Source organism: Belonocnema kinseyi, chromosome 3 (assembly GCF_010883055.1).
Source record: "Belonocnema kinseyi isolate 2016_QV_RU_SX_M_011 chromosome 3, B_treatae_v1, whole genome shotgun sequence".
Lineage (NCBI taxonomy): Eukaryota > Metazoa > Arthropoda > Insecta > Hymenoptera > Cynipidae > Belonocnema > Belonocnema kinseyi.
This window is the reverse complement of record NC_046659.1, coordinates 111992191-112019472: the sequence shown is the minus strand read 5'-3', so window position 1 is coordinate 112019472 and position 27282 is coordinate 111992191. Positions and strand designations below refer to the sequence as shown.

At 26.2% G+C, this 27282-nt stretch overlaps 1 protein-coding gene across 17 annotated transcripts in view; it reads left to right on the top strand.

Annotated features, from left to right (window-relative positions):
* The window catches only part of LOC117168765 (troponin I), an 85347-nt gene that overhangs the window by 57286 nt on the left and 779 nt on the right, over positions 1-27282 (top strand). For 14 of the 17 annotated variants that reach the window (XM_033354529.1, XM_033354530.1, XM_033354536.1 and 11 more), the window contains 4 exons: positions 1360-1398; positions 23392-23575; positions 23640-23852; positions 23958-24128. In XM_033354529.1, the coding sequence (XP_033210420.1) occupies positions 1360-1398; positions 23392-23575; positions 23640-23852; positions 23958-24128 (607 nt within the window). Of the gene's footprint in view, positions 1-1359; positions 1893-23391; positions 23576-23639; positions 23853-23957; positions 24129-27282 lie in introns of those variants that run through there. The other 3 variants (XM_033354541.1, XM_033354542.1, XM_033354531.1) reach the window with 2 other exon arrangements.

Sequence of the window (27282 nt, the reverse complement as noted above, 5' to 3'; positions counted from 1 at the left end):
AGTTGAAGATTCATCTCTTCACTAGTAGTTTCTTTTCCTAACTAATATTTTTAATAAAAATTTAAAGATCTCATATTTCATCGAAAATTGACTTTATTTCGTTAAAAATTCTAATATTTTGCCAAAAATGTATCTACCTTCCGTAAATTTTTTTGTGGAAAATAATTCTTCTTGTTTCAAAATGAATCATCTTGGCTAAAAGATCTTCTTGTTTCTAGAATAATTTTTTCAACTTAAAATTAAACTATTTTATTTTTATTTAAAAAATGAAACTTTGGTTAAAATTCTAAAATTGTTAGAAAAATGTATGTACTTTGTCCAAAATTTATGTTTTTTGGTAGCAAATTCAGCTTATTACTTGAAAATGTAAAAATTTGTTTGAAAATTAATGTATTTCGTGAAAAATTAGTCTTTTTGGCTGAAAAATATTTTTCGTGGGTCAAAATTTAGCGTCTTGAATAAAAAATAATTTTGCTAACTGAAAATTTTACTAATTTAATTTTTTTTGAAAAGAAGAATTATTTTTCACAAAAAAGCTTAAACAGGGTAGTTAAATTTCTCATCAAATAATTAGATTTTAACAAAATAAAATCAATTTTCAATGAAATATGAGATTGTTAAATTTGTATTTAAAAAATTAGACAAGAAATCAAATACATTTTTAACCAAATTTTTATATTTTAAAGCCAAAAAGATGAATTCTTTATTAAAGCTAATGAATTTTAAAAAAATACAAAGACAAACTTTTATGAAGATTATTCAATTTTTTCAAATAAATGTTGAGTAATTTATGGATGTCCCTAATTGGCTGTTTCTAGTAACTCGATTAGATGCCTGGACTGCAACATCTTTTATAAACGCTTAAAAATATTCGCGCGTTAAATAATCTTTATGCAGAGAAATAATTTATTCATCTCGATTCAATTTTCTCAGTTAGATTACAATTAGCGACAAAAATAAAAAATTTCTCTGAGTTTGCTCATGCTAAGTAGCTAAATGTTCCTCTCAGTATTTCTTCCCTAATCAAATAATTTCCTATTAATTTTAACAAAACTTTTGTTTATGATATTTTTTTCTTTCACTTTTCTCTCTACTTTTTTCATTCACGAACAATTGGACCGACATTTGGAAGGAGGGGACGAAATTCGAAATTGGAGAAGACATCGAAAGTCTTGACACTGGGGAAAATTATTATCTTTTTTTTATCTTTTTGAATAGTGTTTAGAAAATTATGCCCCATCCCTTTTTTGAAATTATCAGTAATTTGCTTGCGAGCGTTTTAACATTCCCGCATTGGCAAATCCATGGAAAGAAACTTGAAGGCAAGTGTACTAAAAATTTTTTTTTCTCACCTTGCAGAAGAAACCTGACTGGTCGAAGAAGGGTGACGAAAAGAAGGTAAAGGAGGAGGAGGTTGAGGCATGAAACCACCCCAGAGAAAATTTCATCAAACTTCCTTCCAATGATCGAAACAACGCTGAAACTTATATTGTTCTTTCGTTTTTCTTGAAGGGGAAATTATACATCACTTTTTTGTAACATTCTTCTGACACTCCAAATTACCACCACCACCGGCCAGCTTGTACAGTGTATCGTCGATTAATTTTTTTCCACATTTTCTTTAATTAACACTCCAACTTGTTTTTTTTATACTTCCAAACTGAAAATGTTCACTGTTTTTTTCCTAAGGTTATTTTTCTATTTTTAAAGTACGTTTTGCACCGTTTTGTTTGTACTCATCATTCTTGCAGATGGCCCTTGTTTTTTGTTTGTAATATCAGTCCCAGGTTGACTAACCTTCGATGTAACATTGAGTCGCGATATTTGTAAAACAGAAGGAAGAATAGATAATTAAGATTTATTATAAATTAAAGACTTAATGATAATGAAAATCGCTGTGTAGATTTTATTAACACCTGTTTTAATCCAAAACTGTGTATCATTATCCTGTTCCTTGCACCAGCCCCCTGGAACTCTGAGTTGAAAATGTACTATGTGTTGGAAAAATAACATTGAATTCTTTTAGTGTTTTTCAAAGCTCCAAATTAAATCCCCCGCGCTCGAGATCTTGCGCTTATTGGCCAAAAGCTTCGAGCCTCAGATGACGTGCACAAAAGACGTACAACCTAATTCTGAAAGAAGGTTATGTTCCCCGGGATTCAACACACTGTAAAAAATTTTTACTGTAATTTTACCACGTTGAATGTGGGCTCGATTATTACCAACACATAAGGTTGGGTATTCATGAAAGTCGGGAATATTTCAATCCGCCTTGTGATTTTACCTTTAGGTTATGTGAAATCGCCACTCGATGTTGTAAATTTACAAATGATTGTGAATTTATAGGCAATGGTAATTTTCCCAGATTAAGTGTATACAATTTCCAGGTTGCGGAATTTTTTTCTTAAATTTGACAATATTACAGGGCAGATTCAAAAAATTCTTTTTTTATTTAGAATTTTTTTCTTTGCTAGATTTTGTTACTTTCGTTCAAAGTAAATATGAGAAGTTCGATATAAAGGCAAGTTTAACGATTTTAAAATATTAACAAATAAATAAACATGATTATAATTGTCCGAGTCTATCGCAATGTTGAAAAGACGAATGCAGTAATATAACCTCAAAACAAGTGCTCGTTTGGAAAAACATATCTTTAGTCATGATTGCTGAAGATTTATGATGAAGAATTCTGAGCAGATCTATTTCTGAGGCTTGCGTACACCATCTCTGGCCCCTAGAGTTCTCTCCGCGGGAGATTTAAATTGAAATTTAAAATAAAATATTAATCAAAAACCATGGTTAACAATTTAGGTCATTTTAATTCTTAAACGTGTGAAATTAAAAAAAATTTTATAACTAATTCAACAAGTAACATAATTGTCGTTCAACATAGCGTAGCACATTTTTCAGTTGAAACTATTTTATTTTCAATTAAAAAATATATTTTTACTTCAATCTGTATTGAAAAAATATTTAAAAAGTAAGCAATATATTTATTTTAAATATTTTATTCAGAAAAAAATTTTAATTAACTTGTAATTTTTTTCCATTTTCCACATCCTTGAGACTTGTAATTTTACATAGTGTTGGAATTTTCTCCATGCGCATTGGATAATTTCAATTTCTTTTTGATAATTTTATGTGTACATTCTGATATATTACATATCGTATTGGATTTTCAAAAAGTGTTACGATTTTACTATTTTGGGAAAATCCCAACGTGTAATGTGGGCTCGATTATTACCAACGTCCAGCGTGGGCTTATGACAGAATTTAGGTTATGTTACGAAATGTAGCGTTGCAATTTTACAAGCATGTGTAGAATCCCTAATCTCAATGTGGAAAAGTGACAACCCTCAAACTGGTAATATTACTGAAAATTTTATTCGTAAAATTACAAATGCTTGTGAATGTCGTTTTCATATTTTACAGTGCACGCATTCCAGATAAATAATGAGGTACGCATTATAAACAATGTAACATAATATTAGAATGTGTTGACAAAAATTCTCGGGACGTGGTTTCTTTGGTAAATTTTTCTTAAATCTTTGTTTGCGAAATCTTTTTTTATTTTTTGAAATCATTGAATTATTTGAAATCTATAATTAGTAAAAAAAATCTTCTAAAATGTTTTGAAACCTTTTCAAATCTTTTAAATGTTTTAAAATCTTTGAAATCTGGTGTACTGTAACCTTTTCAAAATATTTGAAACCCTTTACATCTTTTAAAAGTTTAAACATTTTTTTGACATTGTTATGAAATATTTAAAATCCGATATGCAATTTTTATAATCATACGGATTACAGTTTTCGTTGCAGTTAGTCAAAAGCGTTTGATTCCCATATTTAATTCAATAAGTAAAACAACAAATTTTATCACGAATTAATTATGCACAACCTGCAGATATTTACCTTATTTAATTAATTAAGTTCGAAGTACAAAACGATTTTGACACTTTTCAAACGTCAAATATTACCCACGTACCGTTACATTAGTAAAAATCAACCCTAAATTTGAAGAAAGTACTTAATGCACGTCCCGAATGTATTTGTAAACAATTTTAATGTTGTGTTACATTTTTTTAAAATTCGTAACTAATTATTTATTTGAAATGAGCGGTGGATCCTGTGGAACTTAACCTTTTTTCAAAATTAGGTTATGCCTATATTTTGCGCACGTTTTCTGAGTCTCGAAGCCTTTGACCAATCACCGCAAGAGCTCGAGCGCGGGAGATTTGGAAACCGAATTAAAATCGCCTATATAGTACTTTTTTGCCTTACATAAATTCAAGACGGGTTGCATTGTGTGCTAGAGTTTATCATTATATTCCCTGACTACATAATAAACGTCCTTACTGTATAAAGGGTACACTAGGGTCGACCAAAAAATTTATTTAAAATAATTTGTATGGGGACACTGCAGAAATTTTTTTTGGCATCGACACAAGAATAAATTCATTTTTTTGTTTTGAGAAAAAATGATATTTAGAGGCGCCGCAAGCCCCATGAAGTTTAACACGTATTTCCCATAAGACAAAAAAAAGTTTTTGTCAATCTTATTCAGAATCCTCAATATTATTTCAATCAAGTTGAAATTCAACATTTCTTTTTACAATTAACCATAGAGTATGAATAGAACATCAATTTTCAAGATTTTTTAAATTGCAAATTATTTCTGGCACATAAAAGTCATACTGATAATTAGATTTTCACATAAATTGTTCAAACAATTTATCAATGTTTTCAACCATTTTCTCTTAGAATGTATTTAGAAAGACGCGGTTTTTTGAAAACTTTCAACTTGTTGTGAAATTTTCAATTACAGCGAAGTGATATTTCATCAATGTCAACACGACTGATTGTTTAATCAATTTATCATTATTGTTTATAATACACCAAACTCTCGCTTTCAGTCACCCTGATCTCGGCCTTCCTAGACGGCAACCCCCGACACTTGACTGAAAGCGAGAGTTTGGTGTATTCTCTTAGAAAAATGCTAGAAAATTGCAGTTTAAAAAACAAGCACTTTGAGTCAAATTTGCAATTAAGATTAGTTATGTTATTAATTGAAATCAAGAAAATTTATTGTTTAAACAATTTACGATTATTATTATATTTGAATAATGCTAGAAAGATAGGGTTTTTTCTTAAATTTCTGGCTTTTTATCCAATTTTCAATTAAAGTGAAGTAATAATGAGTTCAAGCTAACAAAAATAATTGTTTCAAAAATGTATGATCATTGTTAATAACATTCTCTTTTCTTAATTGGTAGAGTGTTGCGTTTTTTTCTGACATTTCCAACTGTTTCTTCATTTTCCATTAGGCGGTTTATCGGCAATTTTTACCTTTCTGTCCTTTTTTCACTTAGCGCGGTGATAGTTTATAAAAATTAACAAAAAAAGTTGTTTAAACAATTTCATATTGTTTTTAGCTATCTTTTTTTAGATAAGTGCTAAAAAGTGGCGGTTTTTTCTAAAATCTTTAACTTTGCATCGCCTTTTTATTTATGAAGAAATAATAGGTCAACCACAACAAAAATGATTTTTCAAATAGTATTGTTGTTTTAAGTGATTTATTTTCCCTCTTTTCTTAATGGTTCAAAAAATTACTTACACAAAAGACAAAAAAGAATAATAGAATCATTAGGACTAGGTGGAAGGACTAGATCTTTAAATCTAGTCTCTCAGTAACTTATTGAAAAAAAGGTTGTGTTCAGTACAAAGGGAGTAGAAAATTTTAAGCATAATTAAAAAATCGGTTTCATTTCAGAAGAATAAATTCACAAAAAAAGAGATTATTTAAAAACTAGTTTTCTCTAATGTTTATTTATGAATTGTTAATAACTGAACAGGCGAAGCAAAGTTAAATATTTTATAAAAAAACCATAACTTTCTAGCACTTATATATCAAAATATAGTTATAAACAATATCAAATTGTTTAAACAACTTTTTTTTCACTTTCATTAATGAGTATGTCAGTAAGTGAAAAAGGATAGAAAGGTAAAAATTTCCAAAAAAAAGCAACTGTAAGACATTGCTATAGATGAAGATAGTCATAAACAATAATAATTTGTTCAAATAATTATTTTTGCTAAATCTAATTAATTATCAAGTCACGCCTAATGAAAAATAAACAATAATTTAAAATTTTCAGAAAAACCCGCAACATTCTACCAATTAAGCAAAGAGAATATTATTAACAATAATAATAAATTGTTTAAACAATTTATGTAAACATCTAATCTAGCATCAAATGGACTTTTATATAACAGATACAATTTGCAATTTAAAAATTCGCAAAAAAAGTCATAATTAGCGCCAAAAACTCGCAAAACCCAGTTTTTCCCTTATGGGTTTTTTCGAGACCCTATAAAGCAGACTTATGATGTTGATATATAAAGATCGATATTTTATTCGTATTGTATGGCTAATTGTAAAACGAAATGTTGAAATTCAACTCGTTTGAGATAATATTGAGAATTCTGAAAAAGATTTACAAAAACGTATTTTTTCTTATGGGAAATGCGTGTTAAACTTCATAGGGCTTGCGGCACCTCTAGATATCATTTTTTTTCAAAACAACAAAAGGAATTTATTTTTGTTTGCATTCGAACCAATTTCGAGGGTATCTCCATAAAAATGTTTAAAAAAGTGTTTCAGTGCATTTTTTTGTGCATGCTAGAGGGCAACGACGCTCCCCTCCACTCCATTTTAATCTGAATCCGAAAAAAGAAATTCCCTTATTTTTATTTATTTGTTTTATTATTTTAACAGGTGCTGGTGTTGACTTAAAGTTTCCCATGTAAAATGCATGGGGAAAAATCATACTGTTCAAAAAACTTAAAGGTTATTGAAAATAAATAATAATTTATTATAGAATATTCAATTGAATATTAACTTTATTATTAAATATTCTACTACATTTATAGTAATAATTGTAAGGATGAAAAAGCAAATTGTCAGAAAAAAATCATTTAAACAAGTTCCATTTGTTTAAATGATTAGAAATTAATTAACCAATGATAATAAATATTCCACTAGAACAATATTAATAATTTTAAGTGAAAAGGCATTTCATATGGGAAACTTCAAGTCAAAATCGGCAGCTGTTAAAATAAATAAATAAAATTTTTAAATAAGGGAATTTCTTTTTTTTTATTTAGAGTGAAATGAAGGCGGGGGGGGGGGGTCGTTACCCTAAAAAGCAGAGGTTTTTGAGCCACCCTAGTGTACAGGCATACCTTTTTTGTTTTTAAAGTTTTTTTATTTTTGAAAATATTACTTTCTTGTTAATATTAAGTGTGAATAATAGGCTTTTCAAATTTTTTAGTTAAAAAAAATGAATTCAAATTATACATTGTAAACAAATTTAATCAATTTTAATGAATTTATTTAAAAATTTTCTTTTCGGCATAACTATTTTCCTGAAAATTAGCTTAAGATTTAAAACGATTCATTTATTATCCCCTATTAGGGCATTTCGATTTTAAATTATTGAATTTATCAAAGAATAATTTACTGGAAATATAAATCATATTACATTTTATATTTATTATTTATATATTTTAGTTTTATATTTATAATTACTAAAATTGTTTAATTTTGCTACTACACGAAAAATAAGATTTGGGGAAAATTCAAAATTATTCAGATATGATTTTAAAGGCTAATTTTAAGATTTTAAAGTATGTCGAAAAAGAATCTAAAAGATTTTTAAACAATTTTTTCGGATTAATTTTTTTTCATTTTTAGAAGTTTTAGTAGTTTTGAAAAGAATTGCAAATAATTAAAATCTTGACATGATTCAGAAAAAAAACTAAAACGAAATGTATATTTTTAAAGATTTCCACAAAATTTCCAAAAAGAATCTGGAAGTCTTTACGGGAAATTGTTTGTCTTTAACAAATTTTTAAACAATTTCAAAACATTTTAAAAGAACTTCAAAACGGTTACAAGTCATAAAGAGTTTTAAAAAAATGGGTAATTTGGAACTTGCAAAAATGTTGAAAAAAATATAAATTTTTTGGAAAGTTTGTAAAAAGAAGCTATTTATTAAATTGGAAAGTTTCTGGGGGAAACAATCAATGTTCCCTAGATTATTAGGAAAATTTAAAGTTATGTTCTGGAAGATTTAAGGACCATTTTTTTTATTTTGCAGAATTCGTTTCAAATTGTAGTATAAAAAAATTGCAAGTTTAAAAAAAATGAACTGAAATTATGCATTGTAGACCAATTTAATTAATTTTACAGAATTTATTTTGAAATTTGCTTTCCGGCATATCTATTTTCACGAGATTTTGCTTAAGGTTAAAGACGTAAGGAATTTTCCTTATACTTTTTTTTACTGAAACATGAACTGAAGTTATTTCAAGCTAAAAAATAAATTTGCTGAATAATTATTTATGAAATCAAGAAAAATATTTTATTATTAATCATAACTAGTTTTGGAAACGAACTTGAGGCCAACTTAAAAAAAATCACTATTTTCATTTCTTAGTCAGCAATAGTTTTTAAAATTTAATTTCGTTCTCCTTACATTTGGTAAAAGTTGCAACTATTATTTAGTCCTAATGCTGTAGGGTTTATTTTCATCTTTAGAAAAATTCTGCAAATCTCAATAATATGTTTTTATTAAAAAGAAAATTTATTTGGCTATTACAAAATCTTTATTTTTTTAAACAATAGATTTTCATAAATAAAAACGTATCAATGAGATTTGTAGCAAATATTCTAAAGAATAAAATAATCGCTACAGCATTAAAATTAAATAAGAATTGCAACTTTGAGTTAATAGGAAAAGAAAAATATTAAACTCTAAATAGTTATTGTCAATTAAAAAAAAACCCGAAATGGTTTATTTTGAAATGTCACTTGAAATTCTGTTCCAAAAATTGTTATAATTAACAATGAAATAATTTTCGCGATTTTATAAATTCGTCTTAAATCTGAAGCAAAATTTGACTAAACTTGAACATTTTTGAATACCTTTTCAAATTCGTGAAAAGCTTATTTTCACAAAATTGTAAAAATCTACATTTTTCTTAAAATTTGTGTTTATTTCAAATTAACAACTTTTCTGGAATCTTTTTGTAAAATTCTAAACCTTCCAAATGTCTTTTACAAGTTTTTGAAATTTGTCTTAATACAAAAAAATCTGCTTTAAAATAATTTAGTCTTTTTTAAAAATTGTCTGAAATACTTTGAAATCTTTTAGAGTATTATCCTAAACATAGTTTTTCAAAATAAAAATCAATAAGTAATTTTAAGTAAGCTTTTTTTCAAAATCTTCAACAACGCTCATTTTAAAAAACCTGGAATTTTAATAACATTTTTAAATTAACTTTGAATTTTTTGAATATTTTTAAACATTCATTGAGCCACAACCATTTTTCAATTTAAAAAAAAAGTCTGCAAGGAAGTTTTGAAATTTTCTGTAACTTACTATCAAAATTTAGCGCAGAGTATAGAATGATAAATGAATAAATAATAATAAATTGGAAGAGTTTTTGTCGAAAATTTCAAAACAAATATTTATGGAGTAAAAGAAGACAATTGAATTTTGAGTTTATAGAGAGTATAAACAAAAGCTTTATAAAATAACTATTTGTTCACATATATGTACTCAAATTCTCCAGAAAGGATATAGAAATATTTTAAGAATACATACTTTTCCAATTTATTACTATTTACTAATTTATTATTTTAAACTCTGCATTAATTTTTGATTTTGAGTTAAGAAAAAGAATAAAGCTTCCTTAATTATTTTTAAACGAATATTATATATTAGTGAATTCTCCATTTATTATTTATTTTTATTATATTATTTATTCCTATAAGAAGCAAAGACGCGCTGTTCGTAGATTTGTATGGAAATTAAAAATATACCATGTGACTGTAGCCAGGTACACACAATAGCCAGATTGTTGCATTTTACGCGGGCAAAGAAACCCAATTTTCAATTACAAAAAAATAATAAAAATAATATTTTCCTGAAAAAGTTTTTGGTTTCAGCTGATATAATAGCCTTTAAATTATGTTGTAAAAATCTTTCATTAAACAAATTAATCCTTTTAGACGTATTATGTGTGGGGAGAAAACCTAAGTTATTTTAAGCACCTTAATTCTTTTTCTCAATTGGGCTCCTTGAAGTTCTCTAAATGATTAATATAAAGAAAAATGTGAAAAAATGAAAAATTCTTGTAACTTTCTCAGTTTTCGTAAGATTCTTTTAGAAGCTAGCTTCTTGAAAATGCAAAACAAAATGTTTTGGAATGTAAATATTTTTTTAATGGCGCACCCATAACAAATGACAAAAGATCGTAATTTCTATAGTTGTCAAAAAAATGATACATTTTCGTAAAAAAATTCAGTTGACAAAAAAAGTATTCGTTTTCCATTTTTGGAAGCGAAGCCTCATAAACTTGATAGGATGAGGCTTTGGCTCCATAAGAGCACTGCGCATGCGTCGCAGCAGCAGTCTTATTGGATATCTATTGCGTGCTTATTTTAAATGATTAAATATGCAAATCAATGTTTTGCAATATAAAATAATTATCCAGTAGAATAAAAAATATTATGAATTATAAATTTAAGTTAGTGAAAAATGGTATTTCTTTTTTAGAATTTAAAATCACTAATTCATTTCTAACAATGCCATCAAATAAATAATTAACTCACTTTTTATTCTAAAATACAATTTTTTTATCTTTAAGTTAACTTCATTATTTCAACAATGATGATTTATTACAAAAAATTGATTTGAACCTTTCATAATTTAAAAAAAAAGCGCGCTATTTCACAATAAGATTGTCGATGCGGCGCATGCGCAGTAGAGTCCAGGAGCTAAGTTGGAAGCACCATGAGTTAGTTCAGTTTCAGAAGCCTTGCAATAGTCAGTGACATTCGAAATTTGTAAAAAAATCCAAGATGGCGGCTGCTTCAGATTTAAGTAAATAATTAATTTCGCCATTTTTCAATAAAAGCCCTGTGAAATTGTCAATATTAAAATTTTTTTCTCATTGAAGGCCGTGAGAGTCGTAATTTAAAAAAAAAAATTTTTTTCTTCAAGATTGCGACTGCTTCGAAATGTAAAAAAAATCCATTGCATATTTTTTTACATTAAACCTTCTCAGAATTGACAAGATAAATAAGTTTATTTTCAGAAAATTTGAAGTAGGCCGTGGCAGTTTAAATTTAAACAAATCCAAGATGGCGGCTGGTTTGAATTTTTCAAAAATGATTACTTTCACAATTTTGCAATAGAATCCTACCAAAATTTGGAAGTTTAGAGAAATTTATTGTTTGTTTATTGTATAACAGTCTGAGAAACCAAAAATTGGATGAAAAAATCAAGGATAGCGACTGTTAAAAATTTAAGATAAAATATTAATTTCATAATTTTTTAAGAAATGTGTCTGAAACTTGAAAAGTCAAACGAGTTTATTTTTATGAACTTTCCAGTAGTCGGTGGTAGCCGAAATATTAAAAAAAATTCAATATAGCTATCCACCAGCAATATATATATATATTTTTTTTTTTAACTTTCTACTTTTTAACCCAGCACTTGCTTTCTAGCTATTAAAAAGATTTTTGCACAAAATTCGCGTCGGTTTTGTTTGAAACTATAGAATATACTATTTTTTCTAATGAAAAGAAGGTTGCAGTAATTGATTTGAATATGAATTTTAAGAAAACATTCCTAGTTTTTCACAATTTAAACAAAAACAGCTTTTCCTTTGCATTAATAATTTTAAAAATAAATTGCATTTTAAAAAAATTAAAAAATTCTTTTATTTTTTAAGTCGAAGTCTAGAAAAGTCTATATGTAATTTGTTGAAAATCAGTGTGGTCAATCTTTTGTTATTTCGAATAATAATTTATTAATAAATAAGCAGTCATTGCTAAATGTAGAATATTTTAATGATGTCAAGCGTCAAATATTACATCATGTTCTTAAATTAAAAATAACAATGTCCTAATGATTTAATATTAAGATTAGGGTGCAGAACAAAAAATTCAAATAAAAAAAATAATTTTTATTGCATCAACAAATTATTTGGCTGCTCCGCTAGGCCACTGTAAGTCTGAAAATGAAATTTTTGTTATTTTAAAATAATACTAAGAAAAGGCTGACAAGTTCTTTCCTAACTAGAAGAAATTTGTATTAATTGAACAGTAAGTCCTGAATTTTATTATTATAAAATCTTTTTTTATATCATCGGGCATAGAATATGAAAATTTATAATTTAATTACAAGTAATGGTCTTAAATAGCCTATAAAATATTTTGTTTTGACCAAAATAATTCTGTAATTTTGAAATAATTATTTTTAGCAATTCAAATATTCTTATAGTATCTACTTAAAAATATATTTTAAATTATAAAATTAGATTACTTCTTTTATTTATTTATTTATCTATATTATCTAGGAAAATTAGTTTTAATGCCTGAAACGGCCTAACAAAACGCCGAAACCATTTTTTGTAATAAAAAAATTTTTACAGCAGTATTTTTTCACCAAAAAAAGGAAATCCAGCTTTTAAAGTTTGAAAAATTCAAAATTTTGTATTCTTACTTCATACCCTAATTTTAATTTGATATATAATAATTAAATTCAAGAAGCAATTATTTCACAAATTGAACATGAGTTGGAATTTTCAATTTTAAAAACATTTTTTCAAAATTTATTATTTTATGAAGGATGTTAGATATTTAGGATTTTTTTTCAATAGATGTGAAAAGTCTTTTTCTTTTAACGGGTCCTAACAAACTTATAACATTAAAAAAAAAGTTTTAATAATTTTAGTTTTACACACAATTTCTTTAAAATGGATTTTTTGAAGAATCTCATCTTTTAATTTAAATTATTTTTCGACAGATGATAATATGTAATGTATATTTTCCAAGTTTTATTACAGGTAAACTACTTCTTCATATTAAAAAAATGATACAAAAAATGTCAAAATTTATGATTCAGAACATAAAAAAGACCAGATTTTTTTTTTTCTAATATTGGCATCTTGGATTCTAAAGGAGCCTGAGATAAAATTTAAAACTTTTTTTGAAAATTACTTGCTCAATAAGGAAAATATGTTTAGGAACTTCATGATAATTTCATAACATTTAGAATAAGTGCATCAATTCTATATATTTTTTAAACAAGTTGAATTAACAAATACATTTTTTGGACATTTCAATTCTCAAATAAAAGAAGAAAATGTTTTTTGGTTAAAAATGTTATAAAAAAAATTTGCACTTTTTCGACATTCGGATACCAAAAAAGTATGTGTATTACTTGTGCTCAGTGAAAATAAATAACGAATTATAATATGAATAGATTTATTTATTTATTATCATTCAAATAATAAAAGGAAATTATAAGTTTCTCTACTTTTTTGTAAAACACTATAATTTGCAAAACTTATGTTATTTTTTCATAATTTTCAGGTAATCTTTAAGTGACTGAAAAAATCAACAAAAAATTTTGTTGGAAAATCAGTAAAATACCTGTCCTTTATTTTCCCTCTACAATTATATGAACAAATACCAAAACATGCTAACACCTTAAAATTGGTCACATAATTAAAAATAGAATATGTCTCAGTTTAAAAATTCAAATATATATTTTATCCCTTTTATCTTTTTGATTTTAGTATTAAATACAAAAATTCAAGATTTACCTGTCGGAATTTACGCTCTGTCTGCTAAAAATTGTATTTATTTATTATTTGAAAATAATGTTTCGCACGCGTGAATCATCCCTACGCATGCATCTGATGACTTATAAAAATGTTCCGATTTTCAAGATTAATTGAAATTGATAACAAGGTAGGTAAACATCCCTATATTGAATTTTCACCCGATAACACTTTGCTATTGCTTGATGACAGTAAAGCTTATACAAACGTTCGCTATTCAATCACTGTGCGTTTGCTTTCAGGAAACACGATTTTATCAATCCTAATTAAATGCTCGTCACGTTCTGGATTAGCCAATTTCAATAATTATTCTCTTTGTGTAATGAAATATTTAGTATAGAAAATCACTCGCTATCGAATTCATCTAATTAGGTTCATCCTGAAAATTAGTATTTTTGTGCAAATATTCAATCGGAAAATCACGATTTGATCATTATTATCTGATTAACAGTAAATATTTTAAATGTTAACAATTTAAAAATCTGCAAAGCAAATTTTTTAATTTTTTGTTTATACATTTTGAAAACAATAGTTAATGGTTGAAGCAGGAAAAACTATACTGTGCTAAGTCCAATCTTTAATGAATCTAAGTTTTCTTTAAATAATTTAAACTAAATAAATCAATTATGCTCAAATATTTCATTTTTTAATTGAAAAAATGTTTTACTCATTTGAAAAAAAATTTTTCTGTTAAATAGGGGAATTTGTTTATACAATAGTTGATAATATGTATTTTAGATAATTTTTTAACGATTTATGTACTATTTTTATTGCTAATAACAGCTGAATTTTTACATAATGTTTGTAAAGTAGGATGGGACAAAAAAACTAAAAATTTTGAGATTTATTGATAATGGCACTAAAAAGTCTCTTAGTGGCGTCAAGAAGAAGTTCAATAAAAAAAATTAACTTCTTAATATTGGGCTAATTGAATAAAAATTTTTCAATGTTTTCTTCCCTGATTGAATTTTTTATTAAAATTTAGGAAATTTAAATTAGATTAAAATCCAAATTAAAAATCGTATTTAACGTTCGATAATCAAATTGATGCAAACTCCCAAAAAAATAAGACTCCAATGACCAAATTTGGATCACAAAAAAAAACAAATAAAAAATAATATAAAAATTACAATAGACGAAAATTTTTAAATAAAAATAATATTAGTACGATTCGGTACTCATACAGTACGCTTGTCAAGGCAAAAAAATGTAAAATCATTTTTCTTTCCTCTATTTCATTTTTTCCGAATTTTTAAAAAAATTTTTAGAATATAATAGGATCATTTTTTGTTTGCTTGTTGTGGTCCAAATTTGGTCGTTGGATTCTTGTTTTTTTTCAAGAGTTTACATCAAATTCTTATTTTTATTTTTTTGTTTACAGTTTATGAAAATCTATAACCTTAGACGTAAAAAGGAAATAAAACAAAATTTTTTCATCTAAATACAATATTTCAAAAAATGACGGTAAATATAATTTCTCTAATTTGTACCTAAGGTTGCTATTATTTTTCAGAAAACTGTAGGGAAATTAAATAACCATAAATGAAATAAAAGTAAGAAATATTTTTTCGTTGAAATATATTATTATTTTTTAAATGACGAAATATATATTTTTGTTAAATTATACCTGAAGTTGATAAAAAACTTCATTTTTTATTCTGTTTTTAATTAACGAAAGAAACACGTACATATTTCAAAATTTTTTGGCGGCCTTAGGTACAAATAACCAAAATTTTATTTTTCGTCCTTTTTTTAAAATATTACATTTCAACGAAAAAAATTGGTCTGACTTTTTTCCATTTAAAGTTATTAAATTTTATATAACTTTACCATAGAAAAAGAAAACTTTCCAGTGCTTCTACCAATGAGTCTAATAATTTAGTGTTTTTTTGGCCCACTTTATTATTCAATCTCTCCACCAACCTAACACAACAAATTTACTTAATCGCTTATAAATTGCCTCACTAAAAAGTTTTTGTTTCTACTGTAAAATATATTTAACGGTTTTAAATTGAAAATTTTTTTAATTTATTAATTTTAGATTAGGTGAAATCTTGAAAAAAAAATATTTTGAATGGAATAAAAATAAATTGAAGTTGAATAATTTCGAAATGAATATAATTAAAAGTGAATGATTTGAAGTTAAAAATGTTTGAAATTGAAAAATTAAAAATCAAGAATATTTACTTATGTTAAAAATTGGAAACAGTAAAGTTCTATAGAATGTGTTTCCTGAAAAAGGAATCCATAATTTATGAAAGCTCAATCTTTTCCTTTAATCGGTGACAAGCAACAGTAAAAAATTAATTACTACAAATTTTGTTGAAATAATAATTATTTATCTTAAAACTTTGTTACAAATAACAATATTTTTCAATTCAGTTGACATGACCAATAATGTTTTAAAGTCAAAGCTTTTGAAATTCTACTAGTTTAAATTATTATTACCTAAACGAATCATAGTTTCGCATTAAAATTTATTTTCACCATTAAAAATAATTTTGTTTTATTATAAGCCTTTACAATTAAATAATTCCTAAAAATTCATTAAAAAAACGTAACTTCAAATTCAAAACAATAGAAATGAAAAAAATCTACTACGGAACATTTAAAATTGAACGAATCATAACTATTTATTAAAGATTGAAAATTTTTCTAAATTCATTCATTTCAATTCTAATTACAAAACTTAAACTTATGGAAGGGAAAAACTTAAATTTTAGCTTTAATAATAAAAAAATTGAGAAATATGAATTTGTGACCATTCACAATAAAAAAATTATTTAATTATGGTGTTATTAATTTCAGATAATTTAATTTTTATCGTATTTGATTCTTGGAAAATAACTTTTACCTTTTTAATATCATTTAGTTTAATTTTTGACACTACATTTAGAATTATTATTCAATCTTTGAAGTTTTTCAGTTTAATATTTTTTTATTTTTTATGTTTTATTTTTGTAAATCTACAACTCAAAATAGAACAAATAGAAGATATTGAACTGAAAATTACATTTTTTTAATCAAACAAAATAAAATTGCTGTTTATAACATTATAATGTCTTAAATTTTACAATTTTGAGACTTTTAATTTTTAATTTTGTTTTTATTAATTGAGTTAGAAATATTCAATGTTTTTAAATATTAAAAAATAAAAAATAAGTCAATTTTGAATGACTAATTCTAGAATCTTCTGATTGTAAGGGCGGGAATCTGAGAAATTCTTTTCTCAATTTGCCATTGCTTCCCATTTATTCTGCAGGCATTAGTTCAAAAATTGTATTGAGAACCATTTAAAGTAAAATTTTTGCAACTATAAAATCTTTCAATATAATATGTCAGGATTTTGAGACATTGAAAAAAACAGACAATAGAAAAGTTTTTAATTATAAGCCTTTGAAATTTAATTATTCTCAAAATTAGTTCAAAATAAAAAATAATTTTAAATGAGAAACAATAAAAATAAAAAGATTCTAGTACAGAACGTTAAAAATTTAACAAATCCGACCTGGAATGAAAACTGAAAATACCTGATTTTTGCAATTGGTACCTAACAATTTAGAATATTTAAATCTAACATTACAAAATTTGAAATCGACTGTCAAAGCTTTTATATCAATTTTGAATGATCTATAATAGTAGAATTTTTCTGAAATTTTTAATATTTGAATTTGAAATTGAAAATACCCAAAAATTAAGGAAATTAAAAAATATAAATTTTAGAAATAATTTTTTTTAAGAAAAAACTTTAATTCCAAATCCAAAAAAATTAAACTATTTCAGAATTGCGCACCCAACATTTTTATTTTGAATTGTCGGCGAAACTTATCGAGACTTTTAAAAGGAATGAATTCAAACTAAAAGCGTTAAAAAATGAAAAATGATAAACTTCGTTCTAATTTAAAGTTCTCTTAAATTAGGAGCACGAAATTAAGAAATTTAAAGATTTCCAAAATGAATGATAATTTTATCTAAAGTCTTAAACATTAAACGATCAAACTTTTATATGTTTACATTTTACAATTAAACTTGAAATCTTTAAATTTTCAAAAGTACAATCAACAATTTAAATTTTCGTAATTTTCAAACGGTTAAGATTTAATTCAGAAAATTTGAATTTTAATAAAGGTAGTGACACTATCACAATTCCTGGAAATTACATTTTTTCAAGTTTTAAATGAAATCCGGGTATGTTTTATTTTAAACTATGACTAGTACAAATGTGTACATATCAAGGGGCTTTCATTTAAAATTATCTAGATGTTACATGGCAAAAATAATTCAATTTTAAAGCTTTACATTTGATTTCGCTTATTTTGAACATTGAAATTGAAGACGAATTTATTTTTTTTTAACTTGGAAAATTTTATCTGATCAATTTTAATGCTAAATTGTAATTTTGTGTGCCATATTAATTTAAAATTTTAGTTACTCGTTAACTTCAGCTTAGAAACGTTCAATTTAGTCTTTAGTTTTAAATTGTCAAATTTTAATCATTTTGAATTAAAAACCATTTAAATCAAATAATAAAGTTTCAATTCCTTTGAATTTTGAATGATCCAATTTTCAGAATTCTAATCTAAATTTTTAAATTTGGAAGATTTTTAAATTGTCCTATTCACAAAATTTTAATCTAAAATAATTCGATATCATTCTTTAATTTAAAACAAAATTGTTGAATTTAAATCAATAAGTTAAGTTAGTCTAAAAAGTTTAGGTTTTGGAAGCTTCTGGATTAAAATTTTTCCATTTGAAACACTTGCAATTCAAAATTATTCAGCTTTGAATGCTTTTAACTTAGTAATTATACAATTTTAATTCCATTTCATTAGAAATAATCTCCTTTCTTTAAATTTTACCATGTCCAAAATTGATTTGAAAATTTTTCAAGCCAATATCGATTAAAATATGTTTTTTTAATCTCAAGCGCTTTCCCAGACGGCAAGCCTATTCATAAATAACCTTTAATTAGTTCTGAAGTCAGAGTGCAATATAAATGACGTCATTAAATTCGTAAATTATAGATAATTAATATAAAAAGAATTATATTCAACCATTTTTAACTAATTTTGAGTTTGTACAAGTATTCTTAAAGAATCTCGAATGAGCTTCTAAAGTATTTCGAAATTGAACATTTTACGACCGCTCGAAGTAATTAATAAAGAAACTCAAATAAATAAATTATGAACTCTCGGCGAATTCTTTTTTAACTGAATTTTCATGACAATCGAATGAAGACAAAATAAATTTCAATTTCTTTAAGTATGCCTAATCACGTTGATTACGAGTTCTCTACATAAGGCCAATTTTCATGCAAAAACTTTACTTTGCTCTATTTCTTAATTTTTTGTAATGGATGCTTTAACATCACATTTGCAAGGTTGAAGAACTTTATGAAATCAATATTTTCGCATTTTCATTAAAAACGAAATTTATTATCAAAACATTTTTTCCACTTGATTGTTTTATAAAAATGAAATCCAAGTGTCAAGTAAATAAACAAGCAAGAGTATTAAATTTTAAGTCTTCCAGGTATTTATGAAAGTACTTTGGTATTTTTTAGGTGGCATTCTGAGAAACGCGCGTTTTAATCTAACGTTTAATCATTGCTCAAAGATTTTAAGTAATTTTAAAGAATTTTTAAGGAATTTCAGTGGAACTTGAAAGATTTTTCTTTTTGAATGAATCGTGAAGCCAGAAATGATAGTTACTTTATAACATGAATTGAGAAAGTATTCTGTATGAATTAAAACTGAATTTTTCCACAAATGCGTGTTCATAAATTTGAATTCGTTTTTCATTAATAAAGAATTCGGTTTGCCGTCTGGGTTTCAAATCTAAATGATCAATTATTGATTTGAAAATCTAAAAACCCTCGTAGAATAACGACATTTGTCTAATAATAAACTTTAAAATTGTTTATATTATAACTTCATTTTTTTCATCAGATATTTATACAAAAGAATATATTAGAGCAAACTCAACCTGATGGTAGACTCTATAATGAATATTTAAATTGTTGTAAAATATTTCTTCTTTAGGCCATTAAGAAGTCAAAACTTTGTAACTGAAGCGAGGGCGAAAAAGGGTAAAAATTCAATTTGAATAAAAGATCAATTATTCTTGCTAATGTGCTTTCTACGAGCAAAGAAAATAGGAAGAAAGGGATAAAAAACCATTTCCGGTAAACTATCTACTTTCCCTGATAATTAAAATAATTTCTCGTAGAACTGTTGCTTTATTTATTTAAAAAAACCTTCAGGCGTATACTGAAAACAAGGATATTTTTTAATAAAAAAAAGTTCACGAGATGTATTGCATGATCCAGTATTTGTGGTTAAACGCATACAAACCAAACGAGTATGCAAATAAAATAGTCATCCTGGTGTTTCAAAATCACGCTGGAGGATCAAAATATAAAGTTGAAAAAGAAAAATTCATACCGAGGGGATTTCAGGATGCCTTGTCAGAATTACAGCAATCTATTGATAAAACTTTGTTTAAAAAATGAAAAATAGATTAATTATTCTGCTCTGAATATTTACTTATCTTATTCAAGAGATTTTTTCAAATTAAAACATATACTTGGAACAACGGTATCCAGCAGAAAGATGAACGTGTCGAGCAATTTGGGATCGAGATAATTATTTTGTTCTACATTTTATTTTGACTTTTACAAATCAATAGGTCCAGGCTGAAGAATCTTTTTTAAATTGGTTCCTCGTTTTTATTATACATTATACGTGGCAAGTAGCAGACAGGTTCCGTAAATATGTTTAATTTATAATTAATTCCTTTGATTTCTCTGGAATTCTTATTCATGTCTCGTGAATTTCTTGGAATTCCTTCAATTCTCCTAATTTCTTGAAGTTTTTTAATTTTTTAATTTCGCCAAATATTTAAAATGACCCTGGATTCTTGGAATTCTTGAATTACTTGAATTTTTTTGAATATTTAAAATTGCCTGAATTTTTTGAATTCCTCAAAGTCTCTAAATTCCTGAAATTCTTTAAATGCTCTGGAATCCCTAAAAATCTCTCAACTCCTTTAATTTATTGAAAATTCTAAATTGCTAAAATACTGTAAATTCGTTAAATTCTTTAAAATTCCTGAATTCTTGAAATCCTTGAATTCCTTGAATTTTTCGGAATTCCCTGTATTTCTCAAATATTCAAAATTCCCTGAATTCCATTAATAATTGGAATTCTCTGAGCCTGAACTTCTTGTAAATATTTTAATTATCTCAAATTCTTAACTATATAGAATTCCTTAAATATTTGGAATTCTCTGAATTGTTCGAATTTCTTGAATTCTCTCAAATCCTTGAATATTCTAGATTCCTTAAATTCCTCGAATATTATGCACTGCTTAAATTCATAGAATGCTCTGAATCCTCTAAATTTCTGGGATATACAACATTTTCTACATTTTTTGAATATTCTGAATTCCCAAAACTCCTTCAAATTTTTGAAGTTCTTGAATTTCATAAATTCCTAAACTCTTTTAAATTCCAGAAATTTTTTTAATTCTCTGTATTCTCTTGAAATCAATTAATTCCCTAAATGCTGTGAAATCCCTCAAATTCTCTGAAATTCTTGAATTCTTTGAATATTCTGAATTTGGTCAATTCTTTGATATCTCTGAATTCTTGAAATCTCGAAACTCCTTGAATTATCTCAAAATTTTTATTTCTCCTACTTTCTCGAGTCCTTAAATCTCATGGAATTTCCTAAATGCTCGAAAAAATTTTAAATTCTCTACATTGCCTAAGATCTTTGAATTCCTGGATATGTTGAATTCCTTGAATATTTGGTATTCTCTGAATTCGCTGAATACTGGAAAATATCAGAATTATTTGAATGCTCTAAGATCACCTAAATTCTCTGAATTCTCTAGATTTTCTAAATTTATGGAAATACCTTGAATATTTTAAATTCCTAAAAATCCTTGATTTCGCTTATTGCTCTGTAATTTCTGAATTCTTGGAATATTTAAAATTCACTGGATTCTTGGAATATTCTGAAATCCTAATTTTTCTTGAACTTCTTCAAGTATCTTAATAATCTGAATTCCTTAGATACTCTAAATTCCTTAAATTTTGTAAATCCCTACAATCTTTGATTTTTTTTAAATATTCGGAATTCTCCGATTTTCTTGCATAATCGTAATTTTCTAAATTTATCAAATATTCGACGTTCCTTGAATTGGAATTTCATCAATTCTTAAATTTTTAAAAATTATTTTTTTAATATTCTCAATTCTTTGAATTTTTTTAATCCTCTAAAATATTTTATTTCTTTAAATTTCTTAAAAATCTTAAGCATTTCGAATTTCATAAAGTCTTTAAAAAAGTTTAGTTATTTTTTTAATATTCCTAAATTATTAAATTCTCTTAATTCTATCAATTCTTTTAATACTCTACCTTCTCTAAATATTTTTAGTTCTTTCAATTATCTAAATTCGTGAAATTTCTGAACTCCCATTCTGTAAGGATTGTATTTATCGGATTTCCCAGAATTCCTTGAAGTCATCTTTAAACTTTACGAAATTTCTAAATGAATTCAATTCTCTGAATTTCTGAAGATCTGAAAATACCTTGATTTTTCTTAATACTTTTAATTTTCTCTATGATCTTCTTTGGCCTTATTTATTATCAAATAAAGATATTTATTATCTCATTATCTGTATTATTCTTAAAATATTCTGAATTTCTAAATTCACTGAAATAATTAAATTTCCCAAATTCTCTGAATTGTCTGAAATTCTCTGATTTCTATGAATTCCTTTAAATCCTTAAATATTAGGAATGCCCTCCATTCTTTGACTATTATGAATTTCAGAAATTACTTGTATATTCTGAAGTACCTGAAATTGTCTGCATTCTCTGAAATCTCTGAAGAATCTCACGAATACCTGATAATATCCGGAATTTCCTGAATTTCGAAAATTTTCCAAATTTCTGAAATTTCATAAATGTCCTAAATGCTCCTAAGTCCCTTAAATTCTCTGAATTATTTAAAATCCTTGACTATCCAAAATTCCTTGATATTCGGAATTCTGGTAGTTCTTCAAATTTCAGAAGATCTCTGAATTTCTTGATTTCTCAGAAATCCTTGAAAATTCTGAATTCCTTAAAAGCCTTAAATACTCCAAATTTCTTAAATTCCCGGACTTCTCTGAATCCTCTCATTTCCGGGAATATTTTTTAATTCTGTGAAATTATTTAAACAATAAAAAAATAAAATAAAATAAATAAATTAAAACAAATTAAATTAAAGAAAAATAATGAGAAGAAGACGGAAAATCTATAATTTAAATAACTCGAAAGAATTAAAAGAATTTTAAAGTGAATTCGAAGCAAGTCAAGCGAATCGAAAGGCATCAAATTTTATTCAACATAATTTTTAATAATATGCTAAAACAGAGAGCATTAGTTACCAAACCTACATTTTTTTTCTCGCGCATAATGTATAATAAGAACAAAAGTTTTACTCGAAAAGCAGAGTGGTTCCTTCAGAAAATTGACGCCAAAGAAGTCGCTTCAAAGGTTACACTTAAAAATATTTTTCTTTCAAATGGAGTTATACGGACGCCTACATTTATTAAGCTTATATGGTTCTACAGTTTAATCCTATTTTTCCTACAAATATTTCAATATCTGCGATGCTGACTCTGATTAAAAATTGTCAAATAGACGGAGCCACCACCTTCAGTGGAACCACCGACACCAACGCCTCCAGTAGAACCCACACCCACACCATCGCCAGCACCACCAGAGCCGACGCCAACGCCATCACCAGCTCCGACCCCCACCCCTGAACCAAGGGCTGCACCACCGCCTGAACCAACACCAACACCTACGCCTGAACCTCCAGAAGGTACATTTGTTGTATTTCTAATTTATTTAAGCATTGTGTAATTTACTTAAGTAAAAAATTTTAGTCTCACCAGGAGATGCGGCTCCACCAGCAGAAGGAGAGAAACCAGCTGAAGGAGCGCCACCTGCAGACGGAGCGCCACCTGCAGACGGTGCACCACCAGCTGAAGGAGCACCGCCAGCTGAAGGAGCACCACCAGCTGAAGGAGCACCACCAGGTGAAGGAGCACCAACAGCTGACGGAGCACCTCCCGCAGAAGGAGCACCAGCAGCAGAAGGTTAGTAAATATATAGTAAAATTAATTAAAAAAATTATTTACACTTGGAAATATTATTAATATTAAAACTGAATTGTTATATTAATTATAAAAATATACTTTTAGGTGCACCACCAGCGGAAGGTGCGGCCCCGTCAGAGGGAGCAGCACCTCCAACGGAAGGAGCTCCTGCGGAAGGAGCAGCACCCGCAGCTGAAGCCCCACCCGCAGAAGCTACACCAGCGCCACCTGCAGAGGTTCCTGAAGCACCCCCTGCAGAACCTGCACCTGTTCAAGGTGCGTAATTCATAATCAGAGATTTAATTATTTATAGATACACTCGAACTCCAAAGAAACGAGCTCCAAAAATACGAGTGCTCCACAGGCACGAGCGTCTCGCCTTCAAAGTAACGAGCGGAATTTGTTACCTTGACCCCGTCCCTTTCTGTGAGTTCAGGATTACCGAGATGCTTGTATCTTTGGAGTTCGAGTGTAATTTTCCTTGTTTTTGTAGTGGTTTACTTTTGTTATTAATAAAACAGAAATATTTAATAATTACATATTATTAATAACAGAAATCTGTAAATAATTATCCTGAATAATATTTTTTCTGAAATAAGACCCCGAAAAATGATTTTTTCGGTTTCAGAAAGATCTCTGAATTTTTTTGGAATTAAAAAAGAAGTATTTTGAGGTCGAGCAAGCCCATTTTTTGCAAAAATGCTCGTTTAATAAAATATTGGACTTAAACTTTGAAAAATGTATCGGAAGATAATAAAATACGTCATTTGTGTACTTCAGTTGAGTACAAATTTCTCTAAAAATTACTTTCAAAGAAATTAAAACTGGTGAAATTTTTTGACATATTTTCTTTCTACCTTCAAATTTTTTGAATCCAAGAAATTCTAAATATAAGAAAAGTTTGAATGCTCAAAAAATTGTAAGGTTATGTCAAAAAATGGTTCCGGTTTATTTGTTTGAAAATAATTTTTATCAAAATTCCTACTCAAATGAAGTACATAAACGTACCTTATGGTCTTTTGATACATTTTTAAAAGTTTCAGTCCAATATTTTATTTACAAAAAAAGTTCTGAAGTTAAAAAAGCAAAACAAAAAACAACAACTGAAACATTTTTCGGAAAAATGTCTATGCTCCCTTAATTAAAATGGCCCTTAGATTATGTGGGTAAAATATTATATTAAATAATGCTTTTTTGTAGACACATTATGTATGTGGCAAAATAAAATCAATTCTTTTTAATCGCCTTAAATTTTATAAATACCAACAAATACGTTCCAAAGGATTAGTTTCCACAAAATATTTAAATCGTCAACCAATTATTTAAATTGTTAAGCAATCTAGTGAATCTTAAACCATTTAGATCAATCTTGAAATGAAAAAATATTTATTTATTTCAAATGTGTCAAAAAAGAATCTAGAAGGTTAAAAAAATATTTATTTATTTCATTTGACTATTTATTTTATTATTTATTTAGTTTTTTAATATTCAAAATCTATTCGACACCTCTTAAATTCAACATTTGATAGTTTAACATATAAGCATTTAGTTTCCCTCACTCTCATCCACAATTTTTAATTTTTCAGAAGAATATTAGTGTTTAGCTATTCGCGTAATTTTTTTTTCGCCTGGATAATATTATTTCTTTGAAAAATTGAAAATTGAGGATAAAAAATGTAGAAAACTAAATTACTCATGACATGCCCTCAAAGCTTCTAAATTTTTGTTTTGAAATCTTTATCAAAAATCCGTATTTTTAAAATCTTCTACAAAAAATCTTCTACTGTATTGAATTTTTATACAATTCCTCAAATATCTTATAAGTTTGTATTATACTTGAACAGCTTTAAAACTTTAAAGTATCTCATAAACTTATTCAAACTTGTTCCAAAATTATATATTATGGAAAAATATTTCTTAAAAATCTTTTACACTCTTTTTCAAAGTTTTAGGAAATAGTTTAAATCGTATCGTAATTATTTTTAATTTGCTCTTTAAACTCATTAGAAAATAAATCATTTGAAATTTTTCCATGGATCTTAAGAATATTTTTTGTTTATTCTTTATAAATTTCCAGAAATTTAGCACATTTTTTGGTAATTTATGATAATATTACAGATATGGTTATTTTGCAAGTGTATAAGGTAAATGACCATAGATTACCCACAATTAAATTTTAAATATTTTTATAAATTTCCGGAAAATAATGGAAATTATCATTCATTTAATAATATTAGAGGTAATTTATGGTGACTTACCGTAACTTACCAAAAATTCAATTTAAAAATTTGTATGAATTTCCGAAATTTTATTAAATTTTCCTATCATGAATAGTAATTCTACAGGTAACAATCGTAACTTACATAAATTATCCAAAATTCATATTTAAACATTTTTATAAATTCCTGGAAATTTATGAAATTTTTTGGTAATTTATGGTAATATTACAGATAACTTACGGTAACATACCATAAATTACCTAAAATACTATTTTAAACATTTATATAAATTCACGAAAATTTGTGAAATTTTATTGTAAATTATGATAAGAGTAAAGGTGATTTACGTTAACTCATCATAAATTGCCAAAATTCAATTTAAAAAGTCTATAAACTTCCAAAAATTTATGATAATTTTACAGGTAAATATCGTAAATGACCATAAATTAACCAAAATTCATTTTTGAACATTTTTTACATTTCTGAAAATCTATACAATTTTTTGGTCATTTATGCTTATATTGCAAGTAATTTATAGTAACTTTGGATAAATGACCGAAATTACAGTACAGTTGAACTTTGAGCTTGAGCTTAAATTTTAAAGTGTCTATAAATTTCCGGAAAATTATAAAAAATGTTCATTTATGTTAATTTTAGAGGTAAGTATGTTAAATTACCATACATTAGCTGAAATTCGATTTTAAAGATTTTAATAAATTTCTGGAAATTTTTTGGTAATTTATGGTAATACTACAGGGAATTTATGGTAAATTAAGATAAATAACTCAAAATTCAATTTAAATTATCTATAAATTTTGGGAAATTTATGCAAATTTTTGGATAATTATGCTAATCTTACAGGTAAATTACCATTAATTACCACTGAATTCTATTATCTGCAACAAAAATTTGCTCGAAGTTTGTTTACGATAATTGGTTTTTTACTCCCTAGGGAGTTAAAAAGTACTTTTCACTCCCTATGGATTAAAAAGTAGAGTTTTAACCCCACTTTATAGGCGCTGAAAAGGGCTGAAATAATGCAGGTGTGATAAAAAAAGCAATAATTTTTTATTAATAAATAAACAACTTGAAATCAGTAACAACATTTTTTATTCACACACTGTCTCAACTAATTAGATTTTTGACAAGAATGTGTTGTATATTATACAGATATTTAGTAACATGGCTTCCCTTAGTCAATTAAAAATTTA